This window comes from Poecilia formosa, unplaced genomic scaffold (assembly GCF_000485575.1).
Source record: "Poecilia formosa unplaced genomic scaffold, Poecilia_formosa-5.1.2 Scaffold588, whole genome shotgun sequence".
NCBI lineage: Eukaryota > Metazoa > Chordata > Actinopteri > Cyprinodontiformes > Poeciliidae > Poecilia > Poecilia formosa.
This window is the reverse complement of record NW_006800527.1, coordinates 154162-177542: the sequence shown is the minus strand read 5'-3', so window position 1 is coordinate 177542 and position 23381 is coordinate 154162. Positions and strand designations below refer to the sequence as shown.

At 36.6% G+C, this 23381-nt stretch overlaps 1 protein-coding gene across 1 annotated transcript; it reads left to right on the top strand.

The window, feature by feature from the left end:
* The first annotated feature begins 14114 nt into the window (after positions 1-14114).
* On the top strand, positions 14115-18011 carry ifng1 (interferon gamma 1). The gene is made up of 4 exons (NM_001360740.1): positions 14115-14371; positions 15156-15227; positions 17149-17418; positions 17868-18011. Exons 1-4 carry the CDS (start codon positions 14240-14242, stop codon positions 18009-18011), a joined length of 618 nt encoding a protein of 205 aa, NP_001347669.1. The 5' UTR covers positions 14115-14239.
* Positions 18012-23381: the final 5370 nt, after the last annotated feature.

Here is a 23381-nt window from a genome sequence, read left to right as displayed (position 1 = left end):
CTGATATTAACCTAAAAAAATTTTTTTTTTCTTTTTCAAATTTGCAAGCTTTTTTTCTCCAAGAAAATTTTGGGTATTACTCTCAAAATTTCTGCGTTTTTTGGCAGAAAACTTTAATTTTGCATGTTTGCTGTATTAAAACAAAGACATCTAGTTTTCAGTTTCTTTTGGGTTCAATTGAATACATTTATTTTTAGTAATAAAAACAGGATTTGGCTCACTTTTTTTCAAAACGCTTGCTACATTTAGCCAAGTTTTTGCTGATTTAGGTGCAGCAAAGTTGGCTTTTCAGTAAGTCTCTTGGTTTAAATTATTTTTTATAAAAACACAAAGTAAAAGTCTCCATTTGTGAGTACGCCCAATAACAATGTAGCTGGACCCAAAACTGAGCCCTGAGGATCTCCAGTCTATGCTTACAAACGATTAAATGTCAAACAATACAAACTAACTTTTTCTACCAATTCTGCTGTAAACATCCTGTTGGAGTGATTTTAATCGATCTCAGACAGAAAAACCAGCCTTCTCTAATTCTCAAGGGCCGTCTCTTTCTTCACGTCCCACAGAGAAAAGAAGACATAGTGCTGCTGAACGCCACGCTGGACGTCTACATACGAATCTTCTCGTCTGTCCGGCATCACAAACACCTGCTGAACAAGCTGTCAGAGTCGAAGCGGACCGAAGTGAGGGAAAATCTGAAGAATCTGGAGAGTAAGGCGAAGGAGCTGAAAAGCCGACTGATTTGTCAAAATCAGAACATAGAGGATGCGCTCAGCGAGCTGGAAAGAATCAAGGTAACATTCATTTTTCAAGAGTTTTTTTTATATTTTGGTCATATGAGAATCACGATTTTTTAAAATGAGAAGTCAAGATGTTGTCCAGAATTCTCAGAGAAAAAAATTACTTAAATGAACATTTTTCTTTTTGTACTGCTGCCAATGCGACTGCTGGTTATTTCACCATTTCATATCTTCAGTAAGAAACTGGAGTTTTCCGACATGAACTGATTCCCATCAGTGATGCGTCGGTTCAAACACGAACGTCTAGAAATCCACCGTCTTTACATGTGATAACTTTTCAAAACAAGACTGTGTGACCTGTCTGGACTCAGCCTTGGAAAAGCAGAAGCATGACTAAATAATATATTTATAATATGTTTACTAACAGAAAAAAACGGTTGTTTTGATGATCGGTTTGTTTTTAAGATCATTTACAGACAAAATGAAAAAACTGTGAACTGGTTTATTTATACAATCACTACGGTTATGAAGCGAGAACAAACTGCTTTAATTTAAACATGAAGGAGTCTTCAGGAAAGTTTATGGCTGCTGTCATGAAGTGTCATTCGGTAAATAATGACACTTTTAATGCAAAGTTGCCCTAAATGTTGACTTGTAATCTACTTTGCAGTAGAGCGTCATTATTTCCCTAATAATGCAAAGTTGACACTTAATGCAATTTGCATTAAAAGTCTCATTACTCTCAAAATAATGCATAACTGACACTTTTAAGTTACTTTCAATGCAACTTTTAGAGCAACTTTGTATCAAAATGACAATATTTACCAAATAGTTCAAAGTTGACACTTTTAATGGACTTTTAATGCAAGTTTTAGTGCAAATTTGCATTAAAGGTGTCATTATTTACCAAATGACAACAGTTGTAAACATTTATAAAGACTCCTCTTCATGTTCTTGACAGGTGTTATGTCAGTCTTGTGCGCAGCCCCTCTAATAAAGTGTTACCAAATCTACTTGATCAAATGCATCTGTAGATTAAATAAAAACGCAGCTTTCATCTACACTCTTCCCTGAACCTGTAGCAGCAGAAGTTATTTATTGGCTGTAACGGATAGATGTGATTTCTCATGAATTGACCTGAGGTTTCCTCTGCCTGCAGGTGGACGACCCCATGGTGCAGAAAAAGGCTCTGGCTCAGTTCCTACAGATCTACCAGGCAGCTTCTGTTGTGGCAGAATCCCAGGCTGCCTCTGCAAAGTAACCATCAGTTTCCACCAGTTTGACTAAAGCCGCTCTGGGAACCAACAAACCGTTCTCTCACTTTAACTTCTTATTTATAATTATTTACCTCTGTTTTTACTTTTTTAAGTTGTAACTTGAGTTGAGCTGCCTTTAGGCCTGTCACAATAACCAATAAATCAATTATTTAGATGATAAATTAGAACAAGCTCAATGATTTCCATTGGCATGATTTATCTCTGATAAAAGTCTTCAGTTTGATGCTTTGGTCTCAACTATCTTCTTTTTTTGAAGGACAGTTTTGTTTACAGAGACTTCAGCATCCATCCATTTTATTTGTTCTTCCTTTGTTTTCTTTATTTATTTTTGATATTTAAAATGCATTCAGTGTTAAATGTTCATTATAATTTACAGTTTATTGACCTTTTATTATGCCATTATTACCATTAAATTACTTGAAAATGGTCTCAAAACAACAATATTATTGTTCATCTTAACTTCTGAGAGAATTTATTGTCCATCAAAATGTGTTTTTGTGACGGGCCTCGCTGTGTTCGATGTTCATGTCTACTTCCACTTTCACATTTACTGTAACTGCAGTTTAAGTATTTAACAGGTTACTTGAATCCATTTCACATTCTAATGTTCCACCTGACTGAGTTATATTTATTTTATGATTATTTATTAGGAGTTATTTATTTTTAATTTATTGTGTTGTTTTTATTTCAATAAAAGCAAATAACTTTACCCAAAATGTTGGTTTGTGACATTTTTCAAAGTTACATTTGACACTCAGATCAATCGGTTCCCTATTAAACTTTTTGCTTTGATGGATTTTAGGGGCTGAATGAATCGTATCAGTACAGTTAATGTTCATCTAATCTACCCGACAGTCTTTTGAGTATTTCTGAAGATGACAGGAGTCTGTTTTGTTGCTTTGTTCTGTTTTGTTCTTGAAATCTGAGTGAAAAGGAATAGTGGGAGTACAGGTCCCTGTGGTGCTCCTGTGCTGTTAATCTCCTGCTTAGACTCACAATCCTTCAGTCTCACTAACGCCGTTTTCACACCAGGGAGTCCGATAGACTCGGTCTGACTTGGGACCAAAACTGCAGCATTTGTTACATTTCCAGCTGCTGTGGTTGTTTCTCTCTCTGCTCTGAGTCAAACCAACCTGTTCCCCTCCTGGCCTGTGGGGGCGCTGCACCACGAACCACTGAAGGAAACGACTCAAAAACCTCTGAAGACACTGAGAGCAACTTCCTTCTTCACCAAATGGAAACAAAAATTGAGTGGCGTTGGATTTTAGCGGTTGTAGATTTTTGTTTTGTCTTTGGTAATAAACCAGGAGTCATTTCTCCCGCTAGAAATGACACCACAAATCTGTACTACACCAGACTTGTGGTGTAGTACAGAACCAAAACAAACAATCTAGTTTGTTTTGGTTGTATTTACCCAAAATGCCAAGCGATATAATCAACTTCCTGCTATTGGAGTCCAATTGGCATTCACATATGCATTTGAAGTGAATCAGAGTTCAACTGAACCAAGACCCAGATTTTTTGGCGGACCAGAGTTTCCATTTTTGGTTTGCATCAGTGTTTGATTACTTATTCACACCTCCCCAAACGAACCAGACTTTTTAGGCTAACGCAGTGGAGTTGGATTAAAGCGGACAACACAAAAGTGGTGTGAATGCACCTGAAGAGTTTCTGACAAATAAAATCAGGCTGAATTGTGTTAAATGCAGTGGAGAAATAAAATAACATGATGCTAACATTGTCCAGAGGATAAATACAACCAAAACAAACACGCTAGGCTAGCAGGAGAAACGACTTGTGGTCTTTTACCAAAGACAAGAGGGAAATCCTACAACCACGAAAATCAGAAGCCACTCAGCTTTTATTTGCATTTGGTGAAGAAGAAAAGGAAGCAGCAAAATCTTCTGATTTGGTTTAAGACAAGTTTACTTTTACCTACGTCAATGTTTCTTCTTTCAAATGTAAAATAAAGTCAGTCTCGTCTTGTTGAAGTGGGTGCGGTGTTCTTCAATAGAGGCAATCAGCCTCTAAAGTCTAAGAACCAATTATTTGGTGATTTTTTAAAATGTAAATACATTTCTAAAGGTAATAATTAAACTAACTGATTTTGGTTGAGTAATAGGGCAGCAGGTCTGCAGGCGTATAAAGACTAAACAGGATATAAACTTGACAGCCGGTTTCATTTTAAATCTCGGCAAATAAAAGGAAATTCTGAAGTATATCAATAAATAAATGTCTGAAAATATCAGCGGTACTAAATCCCACCTTCTGAAGGAAAACATTTATTCGGTGGAGAAAGAAGAAGAAGAAGAAAAAGTGAGTGGAATGACTATCCTGTGACATCAGGCTGACATCAACAGGTTTCCCTTCTCTTCACCAATCATGTGGAGGGATTTCCCCTCCACTGCATGATGTAATAAAACACTGAGAAGAGGACGGTTGTGGCTAACAACTAGTTAGCATATGTAACTATGTAAATATAAACGTAAAAAAAAAGAATAAATGTAAATATAAAATGAAATGACAAATCCTGTTAATAATAATACTAATTCCACACACTTGTTAATCAGTTAACAGATTAACTGATTAACAAGTGATTTGATTATTCAACTGTAATCAAAACAACAAAATTAAGGTTCCTTCAGGTTTCTCCAACTCAAATTTAAGACCATTATGAATGAAATTTAAGACGAGTTTCACAATAAAAGTGTATGGAAAACAATAAGTTTGCACTTAGCCATGATGCACATAAAAACTAGCTAGGTAGCTAGCAAGAGTACATTAGCAGCTAGTTAGCGGTAGCTTCAACCACCGTGAGTCAGAGAATGCTATGAAGATGTGACTCAAACTTCATCCTGACCTAATCCTAACACAGTGAGGAAAAAACTACACAGAAAATACAAGATTAGGTAGATTCATCTTTACAAAATTTAAGACCAACTTGCATTGTTTTTAAATTAATTTAAGACTTTTTAAGGCTTTAATTTTGGATAAATTAATTTAAGACTTTTTAAGGGCGTGTCAACACCTTCAAAATATTAATTAGTCAACAAAAGTCATGATTCGGTATGTATTCAGGTATCCTGGTATTCATTTCAGTACGATCAAGAAAAGTAAAACAAAGTTGTTGTTTTTTTTGTTTGTTTTACTTCAGTGTCCAGTAATACATCTTTTTGCATTTATTTGATTCTATTATGTTCCAAAACATTTTTTAAAAAGTGTAAAGTTTATTTATGTAGCACATTTCAGCAACAAGGCAGTTCAAAAACACCAATAATCAATTATGAAACAAGCAGTAAACATTAAATTTTATCAAATCCCATCAATAAAATCACCAAGTAATTGCATATCAAATATACTGATCAATATTTCACTTACTTCAAATTAAAGGTAACTCTAAACAGGGAGGGTTTAGCCTTGGTTTAAAGAAGCTCTGTGTTTCAGCTGTTTTGCAGTTTTCTGGAAGTTTGTTCCAGATGTGTGGTGTAGTACAAAACTGACTGGTTAGATTTTTGTCAGTGACAAAAATCATATAAACTGGAATAGAAAATGTCAATCGATGGATAATTATACAACACATGTAACCAGTTGAAGGCAGCTGGTTTTTACACATTTTTCGCCCATGTTTAATAATAAATCAATTGTTTTGGTGGCGTTTGTAGAGAGTTTTAGCTGATTGGACACAACAGGCAGCTGGTGTTGGACTCCAGTACCAGTGATGTTTCCACTCAGCTTGACGTTGTTTTCTGTGAATAATACAGTTTAATCTGAAATTTTGTTTAAGTTTAACCAACTCTCCATTAAAAAAAAAGTAGATTTTTAGCAGATACATCTTATTATCCAACAGGAAGAGTGAAAGGATACCAGGTGTGTCTGGAGCCTTGAGCTTGGCTAACAAACCACGTTGCCTCCCCTGTTCGTGTTTCCATTCACACCGCCCAAACGCCCGCCAGTTGGTTGGTTATTCTTTATGTTCCAGTTTTGGTACGTCGACGTCAGCGTTAGTGATTCTTTACTTCATTTGAGCTGTAAGCACATTTCTTCAGGTGGGAAGGAAGAGATCAGTTCTACAGAAGTTCTGGAAGCCGTTTATGTTTGTAATAGAAATAGTCAACCGTAAATTTGTATCTTAAGAAAAAGCAAACCAGCCCACTTCATCTATTCATGTAAAACTAAATGAATTCTGCTTCAAACTGATCACAGACGTGTATATTTTGAATTTATTATAAAGGGTTAACAACTGCAGCTTCTATAGCAACACCTTTCAAACTCTGACATAATTTCCCCACTTCGTTTCGCAACATGTAACTTTTTTTAAATAATGCTTCAGATATGTTGCATGTTGAAGTCTGGTCAGCGATCACGCCTTCAACACGTCACTTAACTCATTTCACACTCACACTTATGGTAAAAAGACCTTTCGGCTTTTTCTGTCTTCCTGCTGTCGTCACCTTCCTACACTGAGGAGCATCTGAATGCAGCGTCAAACCACAGCCGTTGACTCAGGCCTCGTCGTACAGGGGCAGCCCTCAATGCAACTCCGGGATTTCTCCTCGTTCACACCAAGAAAAACGTCCACTCTCCAAACATTTAGAAAATATGATTCATCAAAATGGACAACCTGCTGGCAAGGTCATCGACAAATAAATAAAAATCATGACTTTTAAACATACGTCAGTAAAAAAGAAGTTACATTAGGATAAACCAATATGGCTGACGGTCAAAACAATATAAAAGTCAAACTTAAAGTCTGAATTTGAGCCTTTGCAATAATCTTTAGTTAAAAAGACAGCAGAGTCATTTGGAGGTATTCTGGTAACAGCATTAGATAAGCATGTAAGTTCATTTATAAAGCAAATTTTCACAGACCGTGATCACAAAGTGTTTTACTAGAAAATAGCAACACAGAGTGCAAAAAATAAACAATACAACCATGAAGGCTCAAATTTAACTACGTAAAACTCACTAAGGGAGTTTCACACCCGACAGTCCGGTGGATTCGGTTCAATCTGGGACCAAAATTGCAACATTTGTTATATTTTCAGCTGCTGTAGTTCTCTTTCACACTGTCAAACCAACCAAATCCTTTAAGCAGCCTGTTCCCCTCCTCACCTATGGGGGCGCTACACCAAGAATCACTGAAGGAAACAACATGAAACCTTTGGCTAAAGACCACGAGCCATTTGTCCCGTTAGCACGAGGTTAGCACATCTGTTTTGGTTGTATTTACCCAGAATGCCCTATGCTGTAGTCCACTTCCTGCTTTTGGAGCAGTCTTGGCGTTCACACATGCATTCAAACCGAACCAGAGTTCACTTCAACAGGAGGATTCAGGCGGACCAGAGTTTGATTCACACCTCACCAAACAAACTGGACTTTCTAGATAAACGGAGGATTAACTGAACAGCCATCAACTCTTTACTTACAGGAATTTACCAGAGGCCTCATTTCTTCATCTGTTCAGGATATAAAGTATTTAGCTGCTCTTACACTCCAGCATTCATAAACAGTGCTAATTCAAAAAGTTACGAGTTTAGTTCAAAACTTGTTTGGGTTCTTTTTGATAAGAATCAACCAACTCTGACAAAGATCTACAAGAAACCAATCAGAAACCATGGCAACCGGGCTATCAAACGAAGCTCGCTCCAAAAATCATCAGCAGCAGAAGCAGAAAAGTTCATCTGTCTGGACCAGGTTCCTGTTTGCTTAGGATTCTGGGATTTGCTGAAAAAAAAGCAGGAGAAGAGCAGATGCTCTGTCCAACCAAGCCGTGTTTTCATCTGCTTTTTTATGCGCAATTTAAAATATCTATCGATTAAAAATGGTTGATGGAAACGTTAAAACTCAAAGTAACTTCCTGAGTTTCACGAAAAAGTTTTTAATGTTCGCTTAGGGTTGGTTTTGGCTTTTCTGAAAGAGTTAATACGATAAAGATGAGACGGAAACACAATTGACGTAACAAACTTTTACCTCTCATTCTTCCTGTTAATTACAGCAATGAGTAACATCAGCATCTGACAGAACCACCTTTTGCGTAGCCTGGTTGATTCACTCCAAACTACTAAATGGAAACATTTCTTTTTTGCGACATTTCTCAAAATTCACATGATATTTCGATGGAAATGATATTTTGATTTCATCATTAAAATGCATTCAAGAATCTTATAGTATCAAAGATTACATCAAGTTTAGAGATTGAGATTCAGTGGCGGCACTTTGCTTTATTAACCAACCATCCTTTATTTCTGACTCACTTTTTCTGGCTTCTCTTTTTTAGAAGCATTTTATGAAATATAAATTTTAGAGGGATAACAGTTCTACAATAGCTTAGATTTAAAATAAGAAGACAAGACAATTCGACTAAAAACATTTTTTATGCTATTAATGTCATTTTTTAACATCTGGAAACCGAGAAAGCTGAATGAAAACGTTGAACCATCATATGCAGAGCCAATCACTAGAAACTCTGCAAGTACACAAATAAATTCCTGTATTTGAAGAGATTTATTTGTTCATCAGGTTTAACTCTAAAATATGAAAAATCTCCAAATATTTTAAATCTTAACCATCCGAATAACTTGCATTGTTCTCTAAAGGTTCTGCTAATGTTATTATTTTTTGCTTTTGTTGCATTTTAAAAGCTAAAGTTGATTGAATCACATTGTCAGTAAAAACAGTGGGAGGATTTTACCCTAGGTTCATCAGAAGTTTTGTAATAATAAGATGGTTCATATTCAGGATCGTATTTAAGAAGAAACAGTTCATTTCCTTCAAACAGAGACGAACTTCCTTTTGTGAAACTCCAGCGTTAATGTGCGTGAGCAGGGGATACCCGTACGTTCTCACACCTGAGCGTCCTCACCTTCCTGTTTTCCGTTTCTTCATCTGCTTCGTCTTTTCTGCTCAATGGCAGCAGCAGCCGCCGCCGTCAGACAACTGAAGGCTCTCGTGTCGTTCCTCAGAGCTGAACATCATAAGGAGGAAGAAAATAAGACAATGAATTGGCGACAAAATTAGAAAACATTATCTTCAGGTCATGTAAAGTTTACTGCAATAATTCATTGCAGTAAACAATGAATTATTGTTTACTGCAATAGAATTCAATGTAATTCTAGATTACATTGAATAATCTAGAATTTGTTTTTCATTGCTACCAAAACAACAATAATCCCTTCAATGCAGCTTCTCACCCTGAACACAGCATGGTCACACTGAAACACGGTGGTGGCAGCTTAATACTGAGGGAAAGCTTTTTTTTCCCAGCAGGGATTTGAAGGAAAATGGAGCTGAACCCAGAATAATAATATTAGAAGCTGCAGAAGACTTTAGACCAGCAGGAAAAAAAGCCAGAGATACGATGGATGGCTTAGATCAGCGGTGCCCAAAGTGCGGTTCGGGGGCCATTTCTGGCCCTTTAAAGGATTTCCAGTGGCCTCTTCTCACCTACAGGCACAGTTAAAGTAGATGGACACTTTTTCATCTTTTAGGGTAACATTTATTTTTACAGAACAATAACTTCTTCAAAGAAATATATGTAAAATACAGATTCTTATTTATAAACAAAGTTTTTGCGTTAATCTTAATTTGGAGTAATTGGAACCACAAACACTGACCTGTTTTGGTTCTTAAAACCCCAATAAAAAACAATCAACACAAAAACATACAAATTGTGTTTCTGTCTTATAATAGACACATAACACAACAACTTACTGATTTGTTTTATACAAAAATCATTTTAGTTTATTAAGTAGATCAAATGAAAATGGGACAAAACGTTCTTTTTAAATCTTTGAACATTTAAATCATATATATGACTTCAAATTACTTTTAAAAACTTTTTGAAAAAGACCTGAGAACAAACGGCATCAGGATCAAAAACTAGATAAGTGTGTCATGTGGAGTTCACACTGAATCTGTGTGCAAAATCCCCACATCATGACACCTGCACCACCGTACTTCACACTGTACTGCGGCATTAATCTCTGACAAGTTAATTATTTATTTCAAAATAAAAGACTGAAGACGGGTTTCAGCTTTTTGGTCAACTTTTACCAGAACAAAATGAAAGAATAAAAATAAAAATGGAAAGAAACTTTGTCACTTTAAGTTACCGAGAAAAGATCTGCGATTTATTTCTCAGTAAAAAATATTTTAATTCTTGCATGAATGAGAACAGAAACCAAACCTGCTGTAAATGTCAGTGTATTTCCTAAAACTCCAACAACACAGCCTCAAAGTTGTTCATATTGATAACATTTCTGCTTTTTGAGGAGCTAAAAGTTACAAACGAAGCTCAAGATTAAAGTTCGATAAAAACTCAGACCATTATGCATCAAATGAAATCCAGTCTGGCTCTAGTTTATCTGCTGCTGCTGTGTGTCACTGAGTTAACCCTTCATGCAGACGTTTAACTCTGCAGAGCATTCTAAACCGCAGGCCTACAAAGTCGCATTTCACCAGCAGTCCACAGTTTGTTCAGTTTGCTGGATGTGATCAGTTTACTGTGCATCCATCTCTGCATGCAAAACCCTCTACAAGCTGAAACATGGTGGTGGCAGCATCATGGTGTGGAAGATGATGGAGCTAAACCTTATTAGGAGGCTGCAGAAAACTTGAGCTCCCAGCAGGACAATTGCCAGTTCAGATCAAGGCAGAGTCATGTGTTAGAATGGCCTAGTCAAAGTTCAACTCAGAATTTGATTCAAGAATTAAAATCCTATCTCCACAGACGTTTGAATCCAGTCTGACTGAACTTGTAGTTCTGCAAGGAAGAGGGGATGCATACATCTGCAGGATTTAATACGTTTATTTACATGTAATGCAGAAACATTGATGCTAATAACTAAGTTTTGAGTCAAACATTTGAGTCAAACATTCGGTTACTATAAAGCTCTTTCTGTGAAGCGCCGACCGTCCTGTGGTTTAATTTCCTTCTTTCATGGTTGCAGCTGATGCATCTTGCAGCAGGTTGTTTCCCACCCAAAACTCGCGCAGCAGTGATACGATCGCAGAACTGCGTCTGTTTAGTGTTCCAGGTAATTATCTCACTTCGTGTGCAGACAGAAAGACGGGTCAGAATCAGAACCGGTTCTGCACAGGGCAGAACCTTCAACGCCACCCACTGTCATTCTGCCTTTTCTTTCTGCTCTGCTGTTTCTGTGAAATGATCCACTGCAGCACAGAAAGGTGATATCATCGGCTTTTTGTTCCGTTTTTCCATCATGAGTCACATTATTCCTGGTGAAGCTGAACGTCACAAGAGAAAATATATTATATACAGATAATATATATATCTGTAAACATATGAGAAAATATATAAACTTGCGTAAAAGTAAGAAAATCATGGAAGCATTTAGCATTTTCCTTATAAAATTTACTGTGCCTCATAATTTTCTTCCTCCTTTAATTTTACACAAGGTATGAACTTGATCCACTGCAGGTGCATATCAGTAAGTTAGATTGATTATTTCCCTTCATGTTGATGCAGATCTCCATTTCACTGGGAGAGAAACGAGCAGTAATCAGTTTGGAGCGCGAGAGGAAACCAGAGAGGAACCATACTAATTATGAATATATGCTCTGTGAAGAAGTTACTTCAGCAATTCAATTTAAAAAAGTGATTTATCACACAATATTTGATGCATTTCAAATTATTTTTCACCACATTTTTTCCTTCCACTGAACTTTCCATGGGTACCCTTGCATGCAAGATGAACAGCTACGCTCATCAGAAATCAGCTTTTCCTCATTATGGACGACATCAGAGATTATCTGCTGAATTACAATCAAATGTGTCGCATTTAAAATCAGTTTAACTTTTTCAATAAGCTGCGATCTGGGTAGATATTAATGCTGGAGACGAGTCTAAGAAAATCAGCTTTTTCATTTATGCCTTCAATGATAAGCTGCAAATATGTGACAGTTTCATACTTGGTCAAATTTAATGTTTTGCAGTTTGACGACTGAGATCTTTAAAAAAAAACAAAACAAGAAAGAAACAAATATTTTCGTCTTGTTTCTACTGCAAATATCTTAATAGACTTAAAACAAGACAAAACCAACTAGTAGCTTTTCAGCAACTTACTTGCTTCTCTAATTTAGATTTGGGATCCTGCACAGAGCAGCGGTTCTGCAAAATGCATTTTATGAGGCTTAATTATGTTGTGAATTTAATTAACAATTATTGAATTACATCAAGCTCCTATGTCTTGCAGAAACGTTACTCGCAAGTTAGTTTTGTCTTGTTTTGAGTAAAATGTGATAATTGCACTAGAAACTATATAAAATACTTAAGATTTAATGTTTTTGCAGTGTAGGTGAATCTTTCACTGGATTATAGTTAATATATCAGGAGCAAGACTTTCTTGCAAAAAATAAAAAATTAAAACTCTTTTCCAAATCTGACATATTTTCTTCCTGCTTTTACTTTATTTCCTTTAACTGCATAACAAAATGTGATTAGCTATAACTTATGAATTATTGATTTTGGATCTATGAGGTGCATAAGATGGATAAGCTTGATTTAAGTAAATAATTCCTTAATATTGATGAAAATGTACTATTTATACATGCCACTGACTTAAATTAAGCTCCTATTTCTTGCTAAAAAGTTTATTTTATGTTAGTTTTGTCTTATTTCAAGTGTACTAAGATTTTTGCACTAGAAATTAGACCAAATGTTTTTGCAGTGTAGGCCTTTCTTGCATAAACATTGTGGAAGTTGTACCAAAATTGTGAATCATAATTGCCATAAACTCTAAAATAAAAAGCTTATAAATTTCAGGAGAAAATGCAGAAGTTCTAACTAATCACTTTGTGTTATGCATGTAAAAATAAATAAAGTGAAACCAGGAACAAAATACGTCACATTTGGAAATTAAGGGGGTTTTTTGCAGTAAAGTCTCGCTTCTACGTATACTGCTCAAAAAAATAAAGGGAACATTTCACTTTAATTTTGTGTGTGGCTCCAAATCCAGGCCTCCATTGGTTAATAAATTTGATTTCCATTGATAATTTTTGTGTGATTTTGTTGTCAGCACATTCAACTTTGTACAGAACAAAGTATTCAATGAGAATATTTCATTCATTCAGATCTAGGATGTGTTATTTGAGTGTTCCCTTTATTTTTTTGAGCAGTGTATAATACTAAAAAGTTCACTTTGTTGTTGAAATTCAGAGTCTACACTGTGAAAACATTCAATCTTACCAAGTATTTTTTAGTTTCTGATGCAAATATCTCATTATACTTTAAATATGAAAAAATAACTTTACAAGTTACTTTTATGCAAGATATAGGAGCTTGTCTGAGTAGATAAAAATACTACGTCTACAGGCAGATCTTTTTAGTTATGGTAAAAAAATATCTTGCAATAAATAACAGTAGCACTTCTTGTTTATATTCAATTATTTACTTAAAATAAGGTCAAGTAGAATAAATAACCTGAGCTTTGCACTAGAAACTAGACCAGAAATACTTGGAGTTGTTGCAGTCTAGGCCTTTCCAGTCTGAACATTGTGGCTGTTGTACCAAAAGTTGCACAATTACTGCCATAAACTCTAAAATAAAAGAATATTTTAAAGTTTATTTTTTGCATTGCATTAAAATGAGTAATAAATCCAGTTTATTCAAAGTGAGATCAGCTGTTTAATTACTCCTCAGATTTCCCAGGGAAACCCTAAACGCACCAGATTGATCAGCGTTTGTAAAAGTTTCCATGGGGTTTCTGTTGGATCTAAAGCTTTCCGACGCAGGCTGCAGCCTAAACCACCTCAGCGTTTTCCAGCTGCTGTCTTCTTATGCAGAACATCAGCATCCCTGCAGCTTTCTGACCCCCCAAAATGACCAGCTGCACCTTTACTTCCCATCAAATCCAGGGGAGAGGGAGGAAATTATCAGAAACTTTATAAATTGTTGAACTTGCATGAGTGGGAGACCCCTCACCCACTTCTATGAAGTTTGGTGATTTAAAGGAAACTGCACAACCACATTTTTCACACTTAGATCACTGCTGCATCTCTGCATCACTCTCTCTCTCTCTCTCATAGGCTGATATAAATAAAAGCTTTCATGACAAGTCAAACAGTTTGAGCCAACTTCAGGGTGAGAGACACGACTGGCAGACGGTCCTGCGAGTCGCTCCGACAGGGATCGAAAACAACCGGCTATCGCATCGGGATCGCTCTGGGAATCAAACCGACACCTCAGCAGACAGTCAGAGGAGCGGCATGATGATGAGGATGGGCTCTGTGATGAGGAAGGTGGTCTGCCTGTTGGCATGGCTCTCTGTGGGTCAGGTCAGCGGGTCGTACCTCCCTCAGGACATGAACAGAACCCTGCAGGACCTGCTGCAGCACTATGTGAGTACGAACGGCGGCGCCGGCAGCCGAGCTGCTTCAGTCTGAGTGTGTGGAGGTCTTTGCTGCTTCCTGATGCTCTCGCCACAAACTCTCACACACACATGCGCAAACACGTAGACCTGTGTGGGTTAAAGGCCACCTGCTGCTTTCATGCAACAACTCTGTGCCTCTTTTCTCAAGTTTGTTTCAACAACTAATGCCACAACAAGTGTCCTGTAATCCAGCTACAGTAAAACATCTAGAAAAGAATAAGATCTATGAGACTTTTCAGGAGTTTTACTTCTGCATTACTGCACTACAAATCTGCGCTGCAAAAACACAAAGTCTTACTGGTGCAAACATGTTTGCGTACTTAGACAAAAAAAGACAAACTGACTTATTATTTCACTTGCAACATGGGAACAATGAATGATTTTAAGTGCAATAATCTGTCAGTGGAACTACAACTTTTTCTTTGATATTTTCTTAAAACAAGCTCCTGCATCTTGTTGCAAAGTTACTTTTAAATTAGCTTTGTCTTTTTTCCCCCAAGAATACTGAAATATTTGCACCAAAAACACTTTTTGTTGCTGTGAGCCTCTGCAGAAATCATGTTTAATTATTTAATGTTAAAATTTTCATCTTATTTTGAAAGCCAAGCAGAATGCAACTTTGAGATTCCCTTTCTAACAGTGAATGCACCATTAAGGGCTTCTTTCAATGCTAGTCTGTTTAAATGTGCAGGAATGTTAATTATTTCAATTATTATAAAAACAAATATTTTGTGTTTTTGATCTTTCTGCAGAAAATCTCTAAATCGGATATATACGACGGAAAGCAGGTGTTCCCCAAAGAAGAACTGAAAGGCAAAATGGAGGTAAATGTTCACTATCAAACATCTAAATCAATAACAGCTACAAAAATAAACAATAGTGTAAAGTCCTTACTTTGGTTATGAATTATGAAAATATTTCTCATTGTGGTTATTGATTAATTGAATTATTCTAATTCTCATAGTTGTGTAGCACCATTGTTGTAGAGCCGTTACCTTTAAGCGCTGCTAGCTTAAAGTACAACATAAACAGATTTAGCACTGATATTAATAACTTAACATCCTTAAATAAGGTATTTGATTACAACACTAACAAATTATACATAATATTTAGATAAATTAAGTTTTATAGTCGATCAAAGCCTAACCCAGGATTTTCTCGGCACCTAAATGTTTTGGAGTCTTAAATTAGGTCAAATTTTGACAATTATCAGCTGATTCTCAGAAATAATGTTATAATATGTTTATCCAGAGCTTTTGTTAGTATTTCAAACTGTAATTTATATTTACAGGTTTTAGTTTGACCCTTTTATTTTAGAAAATAATCTAAATCCAGCAACACTGATAAATAGAAACTTTGTTAAAATATTTTCTGTTGAATAGTTAAAACAGCAAAAATCCATCATTTTATTAAAAATAATCAAACACAAGGCAGAGAGTAAATATTTCTGAGCATCAGAAAACCCATGCTAGCATGTTCTGGTTAGCTTGATGCCAAGCTAGGCTAACTACTTGAGCTAATATTTATATAGTGAAGCTATTTTCACATATTGATGTAAAATTTGGGATTTAAAGTGGATTTTAGGGACTAAATATTCGCAGTGTGAGTGTGCATGTTTACATGTAGGTGTGTTAAGAGCCTGTTGAGAGGTAGACGCTGTTTACTTGCCGATGTTACCAAGCTAGGAGTTAGCTGGTGTTTCTGTCTGCCAAAACATTTTCAGACACTTTGAAAAACCTGAACTAACACACAGGAGTTTATTTTGAGGTTATTGTGGTTTTCTTTCCTTCAAACTGGAACTTTCACTCTCCCCAAACTGTGACACAAAGTTGGCATTTTTAGTTTCAAGAGCTAATTGTAGATGATTTCAAACGTTAAGCTCTTTGTGGCACAGGCTGGCGTTTCTCGTGAAGAGTGGTGTGGTTTTCATGTGAAGATGGAGATCAGTTTCAGGTTTAGATCAGTGGAGGAACAAACTACAAAGCAAATCCTGAACACAAAGGGCTTAGTTTTATCAGAAAATCGAACTTCAGATCATTTCTTCACTATGATTTGGGTAAATATGTTGAATTGCACTAATACAGCTAAAAGTTTGTAACTATGAGAGCTTATTTTTATTTTTAGTGCTGAATTTATTTAAAGAATAGGGTGAATGCATGCGTCACAAAGGAAACGCATAAATAAAGCACGGGCTATTTTGTAGCATATGTAGACATTATTTCTGGTGTTCACTGGAGAGTTTAGCATAGCTTTAGTGCCCAGCTAGCGTGTACAGCCCCCAGGGCGTTTGCTATTCACTTTTTCCTTAGAGCAAATGTTCCTAAGACCTCCTGTGACTCATTTAACGCCTCAAAAGGCAACAATTCGATGTAGTTTTTATCCAGTCTGACACAGTTTTTCTCACCTCCGACCCTCCAGCCGCACCTGAATGAGCATCTATACCAGATGAAACTGTCGAATCCAGATGAGCAAAACTGGAATGTGACATTCATGTTTAACAGGCAGTGGGTGGCATTCCCCTTCATGGCCCACACTACACTTAGTTTAACTCTTGTGTGGGAGACCACAGAGTTTTTCCACTGTGTGAAAAACCTTTAGCACCTCAAGGCTGGCACATGCTAGTCAAGCAAGAGATGAGCAGCTTTTTGTTGCATTTAACAGGTTTAAGTAACTTCTTCAGATAGTAGTAAAAGTAAAAAAAGGGACGATTAAAACTCTTCTTACTAATTTTTAAATCTTTTCCAGTCCCAGATGTTGTTCATGGGCGGCGTTTTGGAGGCGTATGAGAAGCTGATTGTACACATGCTGAAGGAGCTGCCCACTCCAAGCCCCCTGTCGGCCACCAGCGGGGACAAAGCGGACACGTCGGGCCCCAGTACCGCCAAGCCGTTGGCTGCCGGCAACACCAGGTCCAACCTGAACAAAGTTTTAGAGAAGATCAGGGATCTGAAGCTGCACAGCTATAAGGAGCAAGTCAAGATTCTCCACGAACTGCAGAAACTCAAACACATTGAGGTACGGAAACAGTTCTTCACTTGGTTCTGCTGAAATCTCCATCAGGAGAAGTTCTTAGTTATTTTTGGTGTTTTTACTAATAAGGATTATGTGTGGCATCAAATTGTGTGAATGCTTTCTAAACCTGAAGGATTTTCAACAACATCTGAAGTTCTCAAAGTCAAAGCTGATGTTTGGGTTCAAAAAGGCCCATTTTGGGTTTATTAAAACACCTTGTGAAGTGTTTGTGAAAGTCTCCTAGAGATCTTAAAGACTTTTAAAGAAGCTTTGAGAACAATCACCTTATTTTAACCGAAATAATGGAAATAAGAGGCCAAAGTTGGACTTTTTGAGTATTTTCAAGGTCTTAAAATACAATAAATCACCTTAATTAAGCATTTACAGATGCAGCTCATCACTCGATGAACTTGTTGATATTATTTGGAAACTGACCGGTCTTCCTTCTCCAGATGGACAACATCAAGGTGCAGGGCAAAGCACTGTGGGAGCTGCCGTGGATTTACGAAAAAGCAAACTCACTGGCAGACAACGTCATGAGGAGGCGGCGGCGGCGGCGGCGGCAGACCAGAACCAAGTCTCGCCTGGGAGCCTGAAAGACAAGCAAAAGGGCAGCAATAACGGCTACAAAAACACCAGCGAAATAAGGATGTCAGATAACGAAAACTGAAATTAAAGTGCCTGTTAAGGATTTTGTAATTAGGGGATTCTTTCATACACATATATATTTATTGATTAAACAACAAACTATGAGGCTAAGCTTGACACATGTAACGTCGTAATGTTTTAAATGGGATTTAATGTTTTTTTACTTGAAAACAAGATGCTGCAAAGATTAGGATAAATAATTTTACCTGGAAATACTTGATTTATCCACTTTAAAAACATCGGGAGGTAAAATACTGAGAAGATCAGCTCGATGTAAAACATAACCCTGGATAGAGTGTGTTGAACTCTGATTGGTCGGTGGCAGAGAGGTGGGTGGGGCCAAATGAGGAGGAGTCATCTCATTGGTCAGACACTTTAAATGAAAGTAAACAGAGTCCAAACCAAGTTTTCTTTTCTTTCTTTCTTGGGACTGAGTAAATTTTGTATCAACTTGTTTTTACTGAAGTGCCTTGGAGAGTCGATGATGTTTACAGTACAAAGTACACCAAAGTTTTTTATTATGTACTGTAAAGTACTTTTACTTCTCTGCACCTTCAAGCCCAGCACTGATGTACTATTATTACAGCAGAAGTACTACAGTCGTCAGGGATTTCATCGTTTTTGCTGACATGTTCTAGTTTTTTCGTATTTATTTTGTATTTAAGAGTTTTATTTAATAGTGAATCACGCTGTTATGACTGTTGATTATTTATTGTGTATTTATTGATTGGCACAAGTTGAAATAAACAGAAAGCACTTCAGTTGAACGTGTTTTTTATTTTCTGTGGTTCAGACCAGGATTAGTTTTAATTTTAATTCAGTTTTAATCCATTTTTAGGGTGTTTATAAGTTATTAATTAAATATTGTTGAGTTTTAGCTTAGTTTTTATTAGTTGCAGTAGTAGTTTTTGTTTTTTAATACTTTTGTTCATTTTTATGTGCAGAATTCAAAGTGATATTATCATTATGATTATATATTGGATAGAATGTAATTTGCTGGCAGCTGATGTAAACTTAAGGCTAATAAATAGATTTATGAACACAAAAACTAACGATTGTTAGTTTTATAAACGTACAAGTAGTTCCAGTTAGTGGCAATTCTTCTAAATTAATAAAGTTTTTATTTATTTATTTCGGTTGACAAATATAAAATGGTTTATTAATTTTAGATTTTATTAGTTGTAGTTAACTATAATAATGATGGATTTAATCTGAGTCGCTGTTTTTGTGCAGACACTCATCAAAAAAATTTTTTTTACATCAAATAAAGAAAATCAGAATCAATTCAACACAATTTTATTTATTAAGAAGAAATTATATCAAACCAAACTGAAAAAGCAAATACTCTCCTTGTTACATCATAAATTATTTACAAAACCCAGAGTTAAATCAGCCAGATGTGATTATAGGCATTACAGGACCTGTCTGGCAGCAGGAAGTAGGTTAAAAGAGCAATGAAGGAACCACAGACAGACGATGTGAGGTTGGAACTGTTTGACTTTACCAGTTTCTCCTCCTCTTCTTCCCAACAGTTTCAGTTCATTAAAGTCTAACTCTCTAAACACGTTATTTAGGGTTTCATCTTTACACTTCAGAGTAAATTTGGCCTTCATATGCAGAGCTGCTTTCAAATGTCCCCATGAAACTTTCCAATAACAGAAAAAAGTGGCTAAATATAGCGTCACAGTCACTAAGCTGGCAGCAGTGCTCGTTTTGTCCTGCCCACAGCCCTGCGAACCCCTCCACTCAGCCCCACACCTGGCCACGCCCCCAGTGTCTCTTAGCTCCGCCCACTTGGGTGAAATTCTCATTAAATGTGTTTTGGGGCGGAGTTTTGCTTTCACACGGGGGTTAGTTACACTTTAAGGTTTGCAGACACGTCTCTGAAGCTCCCACTACAGGATATATTGATTTCACATTGAAATTTGGACTTTGACTAGGCCGTTGCACCATGCTGTTCAGCTATTCTGTTGTTTCTAACAATGTTTGGACTAAACATTGTTAGTAATGTTTAGGATGCAGAGGAGTTCATAGTTTGTTTAATAACTCCATCATATGGATGCAAAAAGCCCAAAGTATCAACCCTCCACCACCGTGCTTCGCATTTGATAGGCTGACTTACTGTAAAATGTTGCACTTAATAAATAAACATCTCTAAAGTTCAATTTTTTGCCAATATTTTATTAGAGAAAAGAGTCCCTTCCAAATTCTGATTTGTTTCATCTATTCTGAATTTTCCTGTCATGAACTTTAACCTTTAACCTGCTACCTGGGGTCTGCAGAGTCCTCTGAGAATATGGAAATGATCTATCAGTTGTTTATCTGAAGTCACTGTTGATGTATTTTCTCCTCCAGCAAAGCAGCAAAGGTCTACTTAAAATTACAGTTTTTCCATTTTAGCTCTACATTTGTGCAAAAAAATAATGTAATTTTTCACCATGATTTTATTTCTTTCTTCTAATTTAAAGCGTTTATCTGCAGATTTATTTTCCTGTACTCTTGAATAAAGATGCAGATTATGTTTTTTATGTTTTAATTCGGAGACGTTTCCCCTAACAACCAAACTCAAACTGCCTCTGCAGGCAGCAGAAACTTCTGCTGCATCTTAGATACACTGGATGGACCCCGGCCCTCCACCCCACAGCAGCGATGTCACTTCCTGTTACATCACTTCTCATAAACCTGTAGACGTTTCTTACAGTAACTGCTGGCTTACCCACAATGCACTGCAGGCGCTATGTGTGTTTGTGTGTGAAGCTGTGACTTCTAAGAACCCGAGCTGTGCTTTCCCACCGCAGCAGTGTCTGTTTGTGTGGTCAACGAAAACCCTGAGGCTCCTCTCAGCGCCGCTGGCAGCGAAAATAAAAACATCAATTCTAATTCAGTCGAGCTGATTGCTTTTCTCCTTTTTTTTTCTTTTTTTTTTTAGGGAAAAAACAAGAAGAGTGGAGTTCTGCACGGCTCAGTCCGAGAGCCCCTTTAGTTTGCCGTCTTCCAGTTGCTATAATCAGCTGGTTTGAATCTCTTGTTGCTATTTTTAGCTATAAACTGCAGCTTTAAACTAAACAAATTCATAAAGTGTACAGCTGCGTTAGTTTCCATCAGGTGTTCCTCCCATATTTCCAGATCTACATCCATTTATGCTCACTTAACTGGAGTCTTCTCTACATTTCCACTAACAAACATCAACTATAAAAGTACATTTTCTCAACATATTGTGTTTATTTTACTAATTCATCCAAACCTCACCTACGGTGTGTTAAAGTTTTCGTGCAAATCTGATTTTAAAAATATTTGGTTTGTCCCAAAGGGAAATTAAGTCATATCATACACATACCTTAACAGAGTATAGAGAAAATGCTGCAGAAAGTGCTGGCCTGCCTTCAAACTGTCACTGGTTGCCATGGTTACCCATGGTTAGTTCTCAATGAGATGCATCAAGTCTATAAAAATACGGCATCCATGGTGAGGAAAAGCGCAGGCATAAAACTTTAATAGGGTTTTCCTAAAATGGTAAAATGTCATAAAGACAAACTGAATTCATATGAAAACGATCATTTTGGCCGCAGCTAGCAGCCATTTTGACTGCAGGGACTTTCACACAGATCTCAGACCGGGCAAAAATAAAAACAGATGCTAGTTTTCAAAACACTATTGTAGTTTTTAGATACCCTTGCAGAAAAATCCCATGAATTTCACAAATGAATCACGATTGAAATAGTTGTGTTACTTCCTGTTTAGGCCATTAAGCGACACAGAAGGTTGTTAATCACCCAGTTATTAAAGTTGGCCGAGAGGCAGCAGGGAACAAAACCGCAGGACCAGAGTTTACCATCACTGCATTAAGATCCAGACGTGACATTTCTCCGATGTTTAGATGCATCTCTGCTTTATATGAAAAACTATGCTGGTGCACCTTTCCTTACCACCCTTTTTCCTTCCACTCAACTTTCTATGAATACTGTAGTGAACTTTTTCAAAATATTCAAATTTTCAGAAACAGAATTTGAGTTTTTCCATTTTCTGCAAGACATATTTCTCAAAATTGCAAGAAATATTTCACTGTATGTGAGATGAATCTATATAAGATGAGCTTCGCTTTCTGGGATAACAGAAATATTGAACTGTTTCACAATATTCTAATTTTTTTAGCCTTTTTGAGCTATAAAAGCTCTAATAATTTTAAGCAATATAAGAAAGCATTTAGCAAATAAAGCATTTGGTGTAAATATCTACAAAATGTTACATTTCATTGAAGAAATTGATGATTGCTGTATATTTTTATTGAAAAACCTCAACAAGCATAACATGGTTGCTCTTTACCTTAAAAATCAAAACAAATTTCCTTTAATAGATACTTTTAAAATCAGATATTGGTGTAGGATTAAAGATGGCCGTCAGTACATTAACTGCTCCCTGGGGGCTAAAAAACAAATGCAGTACGCACTTTTCAGATTTGCCATTGCCACGAATGATTTTGCAGGGCACCAGATATGAAAGGGGCCTTTTGAAAAGCGCTATACGAAAAAACCTGACTCAGAGTCTTAAAGCTGGAAACATTCAATGGTGATGAACCGAAACTATCCAGAGGCACTTTGTCATGCATGAAGAGCGGAAAGTTCAGGATAATTTGCTAGCAGTTTGGTTCAGATCCGGTTGGCAGGACAGTTGGTGACGCAGGTGCGTTCTCACTTTAGTTTACAACACGTCAAAAGTGGCAGACAAGGCTCTTGAGGTTGCGTTTTGTGTTGATAACTTCACACGTAGGAGATGTGTAAGAAAATGTTGTTTCAGAATATAAAACAAAAGAGTCGTGATCAGCAGAAACGTTTTTTTTCTTTTAGGTAAACTTGCTTTCGGACAACGTGGATAAAGCCGATCCTTTACCGATTTTACTGGAAGCAGGACGGAAAGTCTCAGAAAAAAAGCCTCTGTGTGCATCATCGGTGAATATTTTGTCCAAAAGCAACAAAAGACCTCAAACTCAACACCATCGAAACTTAAAGAGCCAATTTTATCAGTATATGGGTCTGAATAGGGATATAAAGTTCTCACATTAACCAATCCACTCTCCAGCTCTGGACTTAAAAGCAAAGTTCATCCCGAATCAAACCGCAAGATGCAAAAAGAAGTCTCCAAAAACACTGAAAGTTATTTTCATCCTCATTTTATGCAAGAAAAAAAACCTTTGGTGTCTAAGACCTACCTAAAATTTGAGAGGGGCCATTAATAAATTCTGAATGATGTTCTTTGGACAGGTGAGTCTAAAACTTATTTGGATATGTTTGGCAAAAACTAGAGGTGTGCCGATCGATCGG

Bases quoted from the DNA above. Each gene is read 5' to 3' on its own strand.
- ifng1 (NM_001360740.1), top strand. From the start codon at position 14,240: ATGATGATGAGGATGGGCTCTGTGATGAGGAAGGTGGTCTGCCTGTTG. The intron at 15,228-17,148 runs GTAAATGTTCAC...AATCTTTTCCAG, and splicing joins AACTGAAAGGCAAAATGGAG to TCCCAGATGTTGTTCATGGG. The intron at 17,419-17,867 runs GTACGGAAACAG...TTCCTTCTCCAG, and splicing joins AGAAACTCAAACACATTGAG to ATGGACAACATCAAGGTGCA.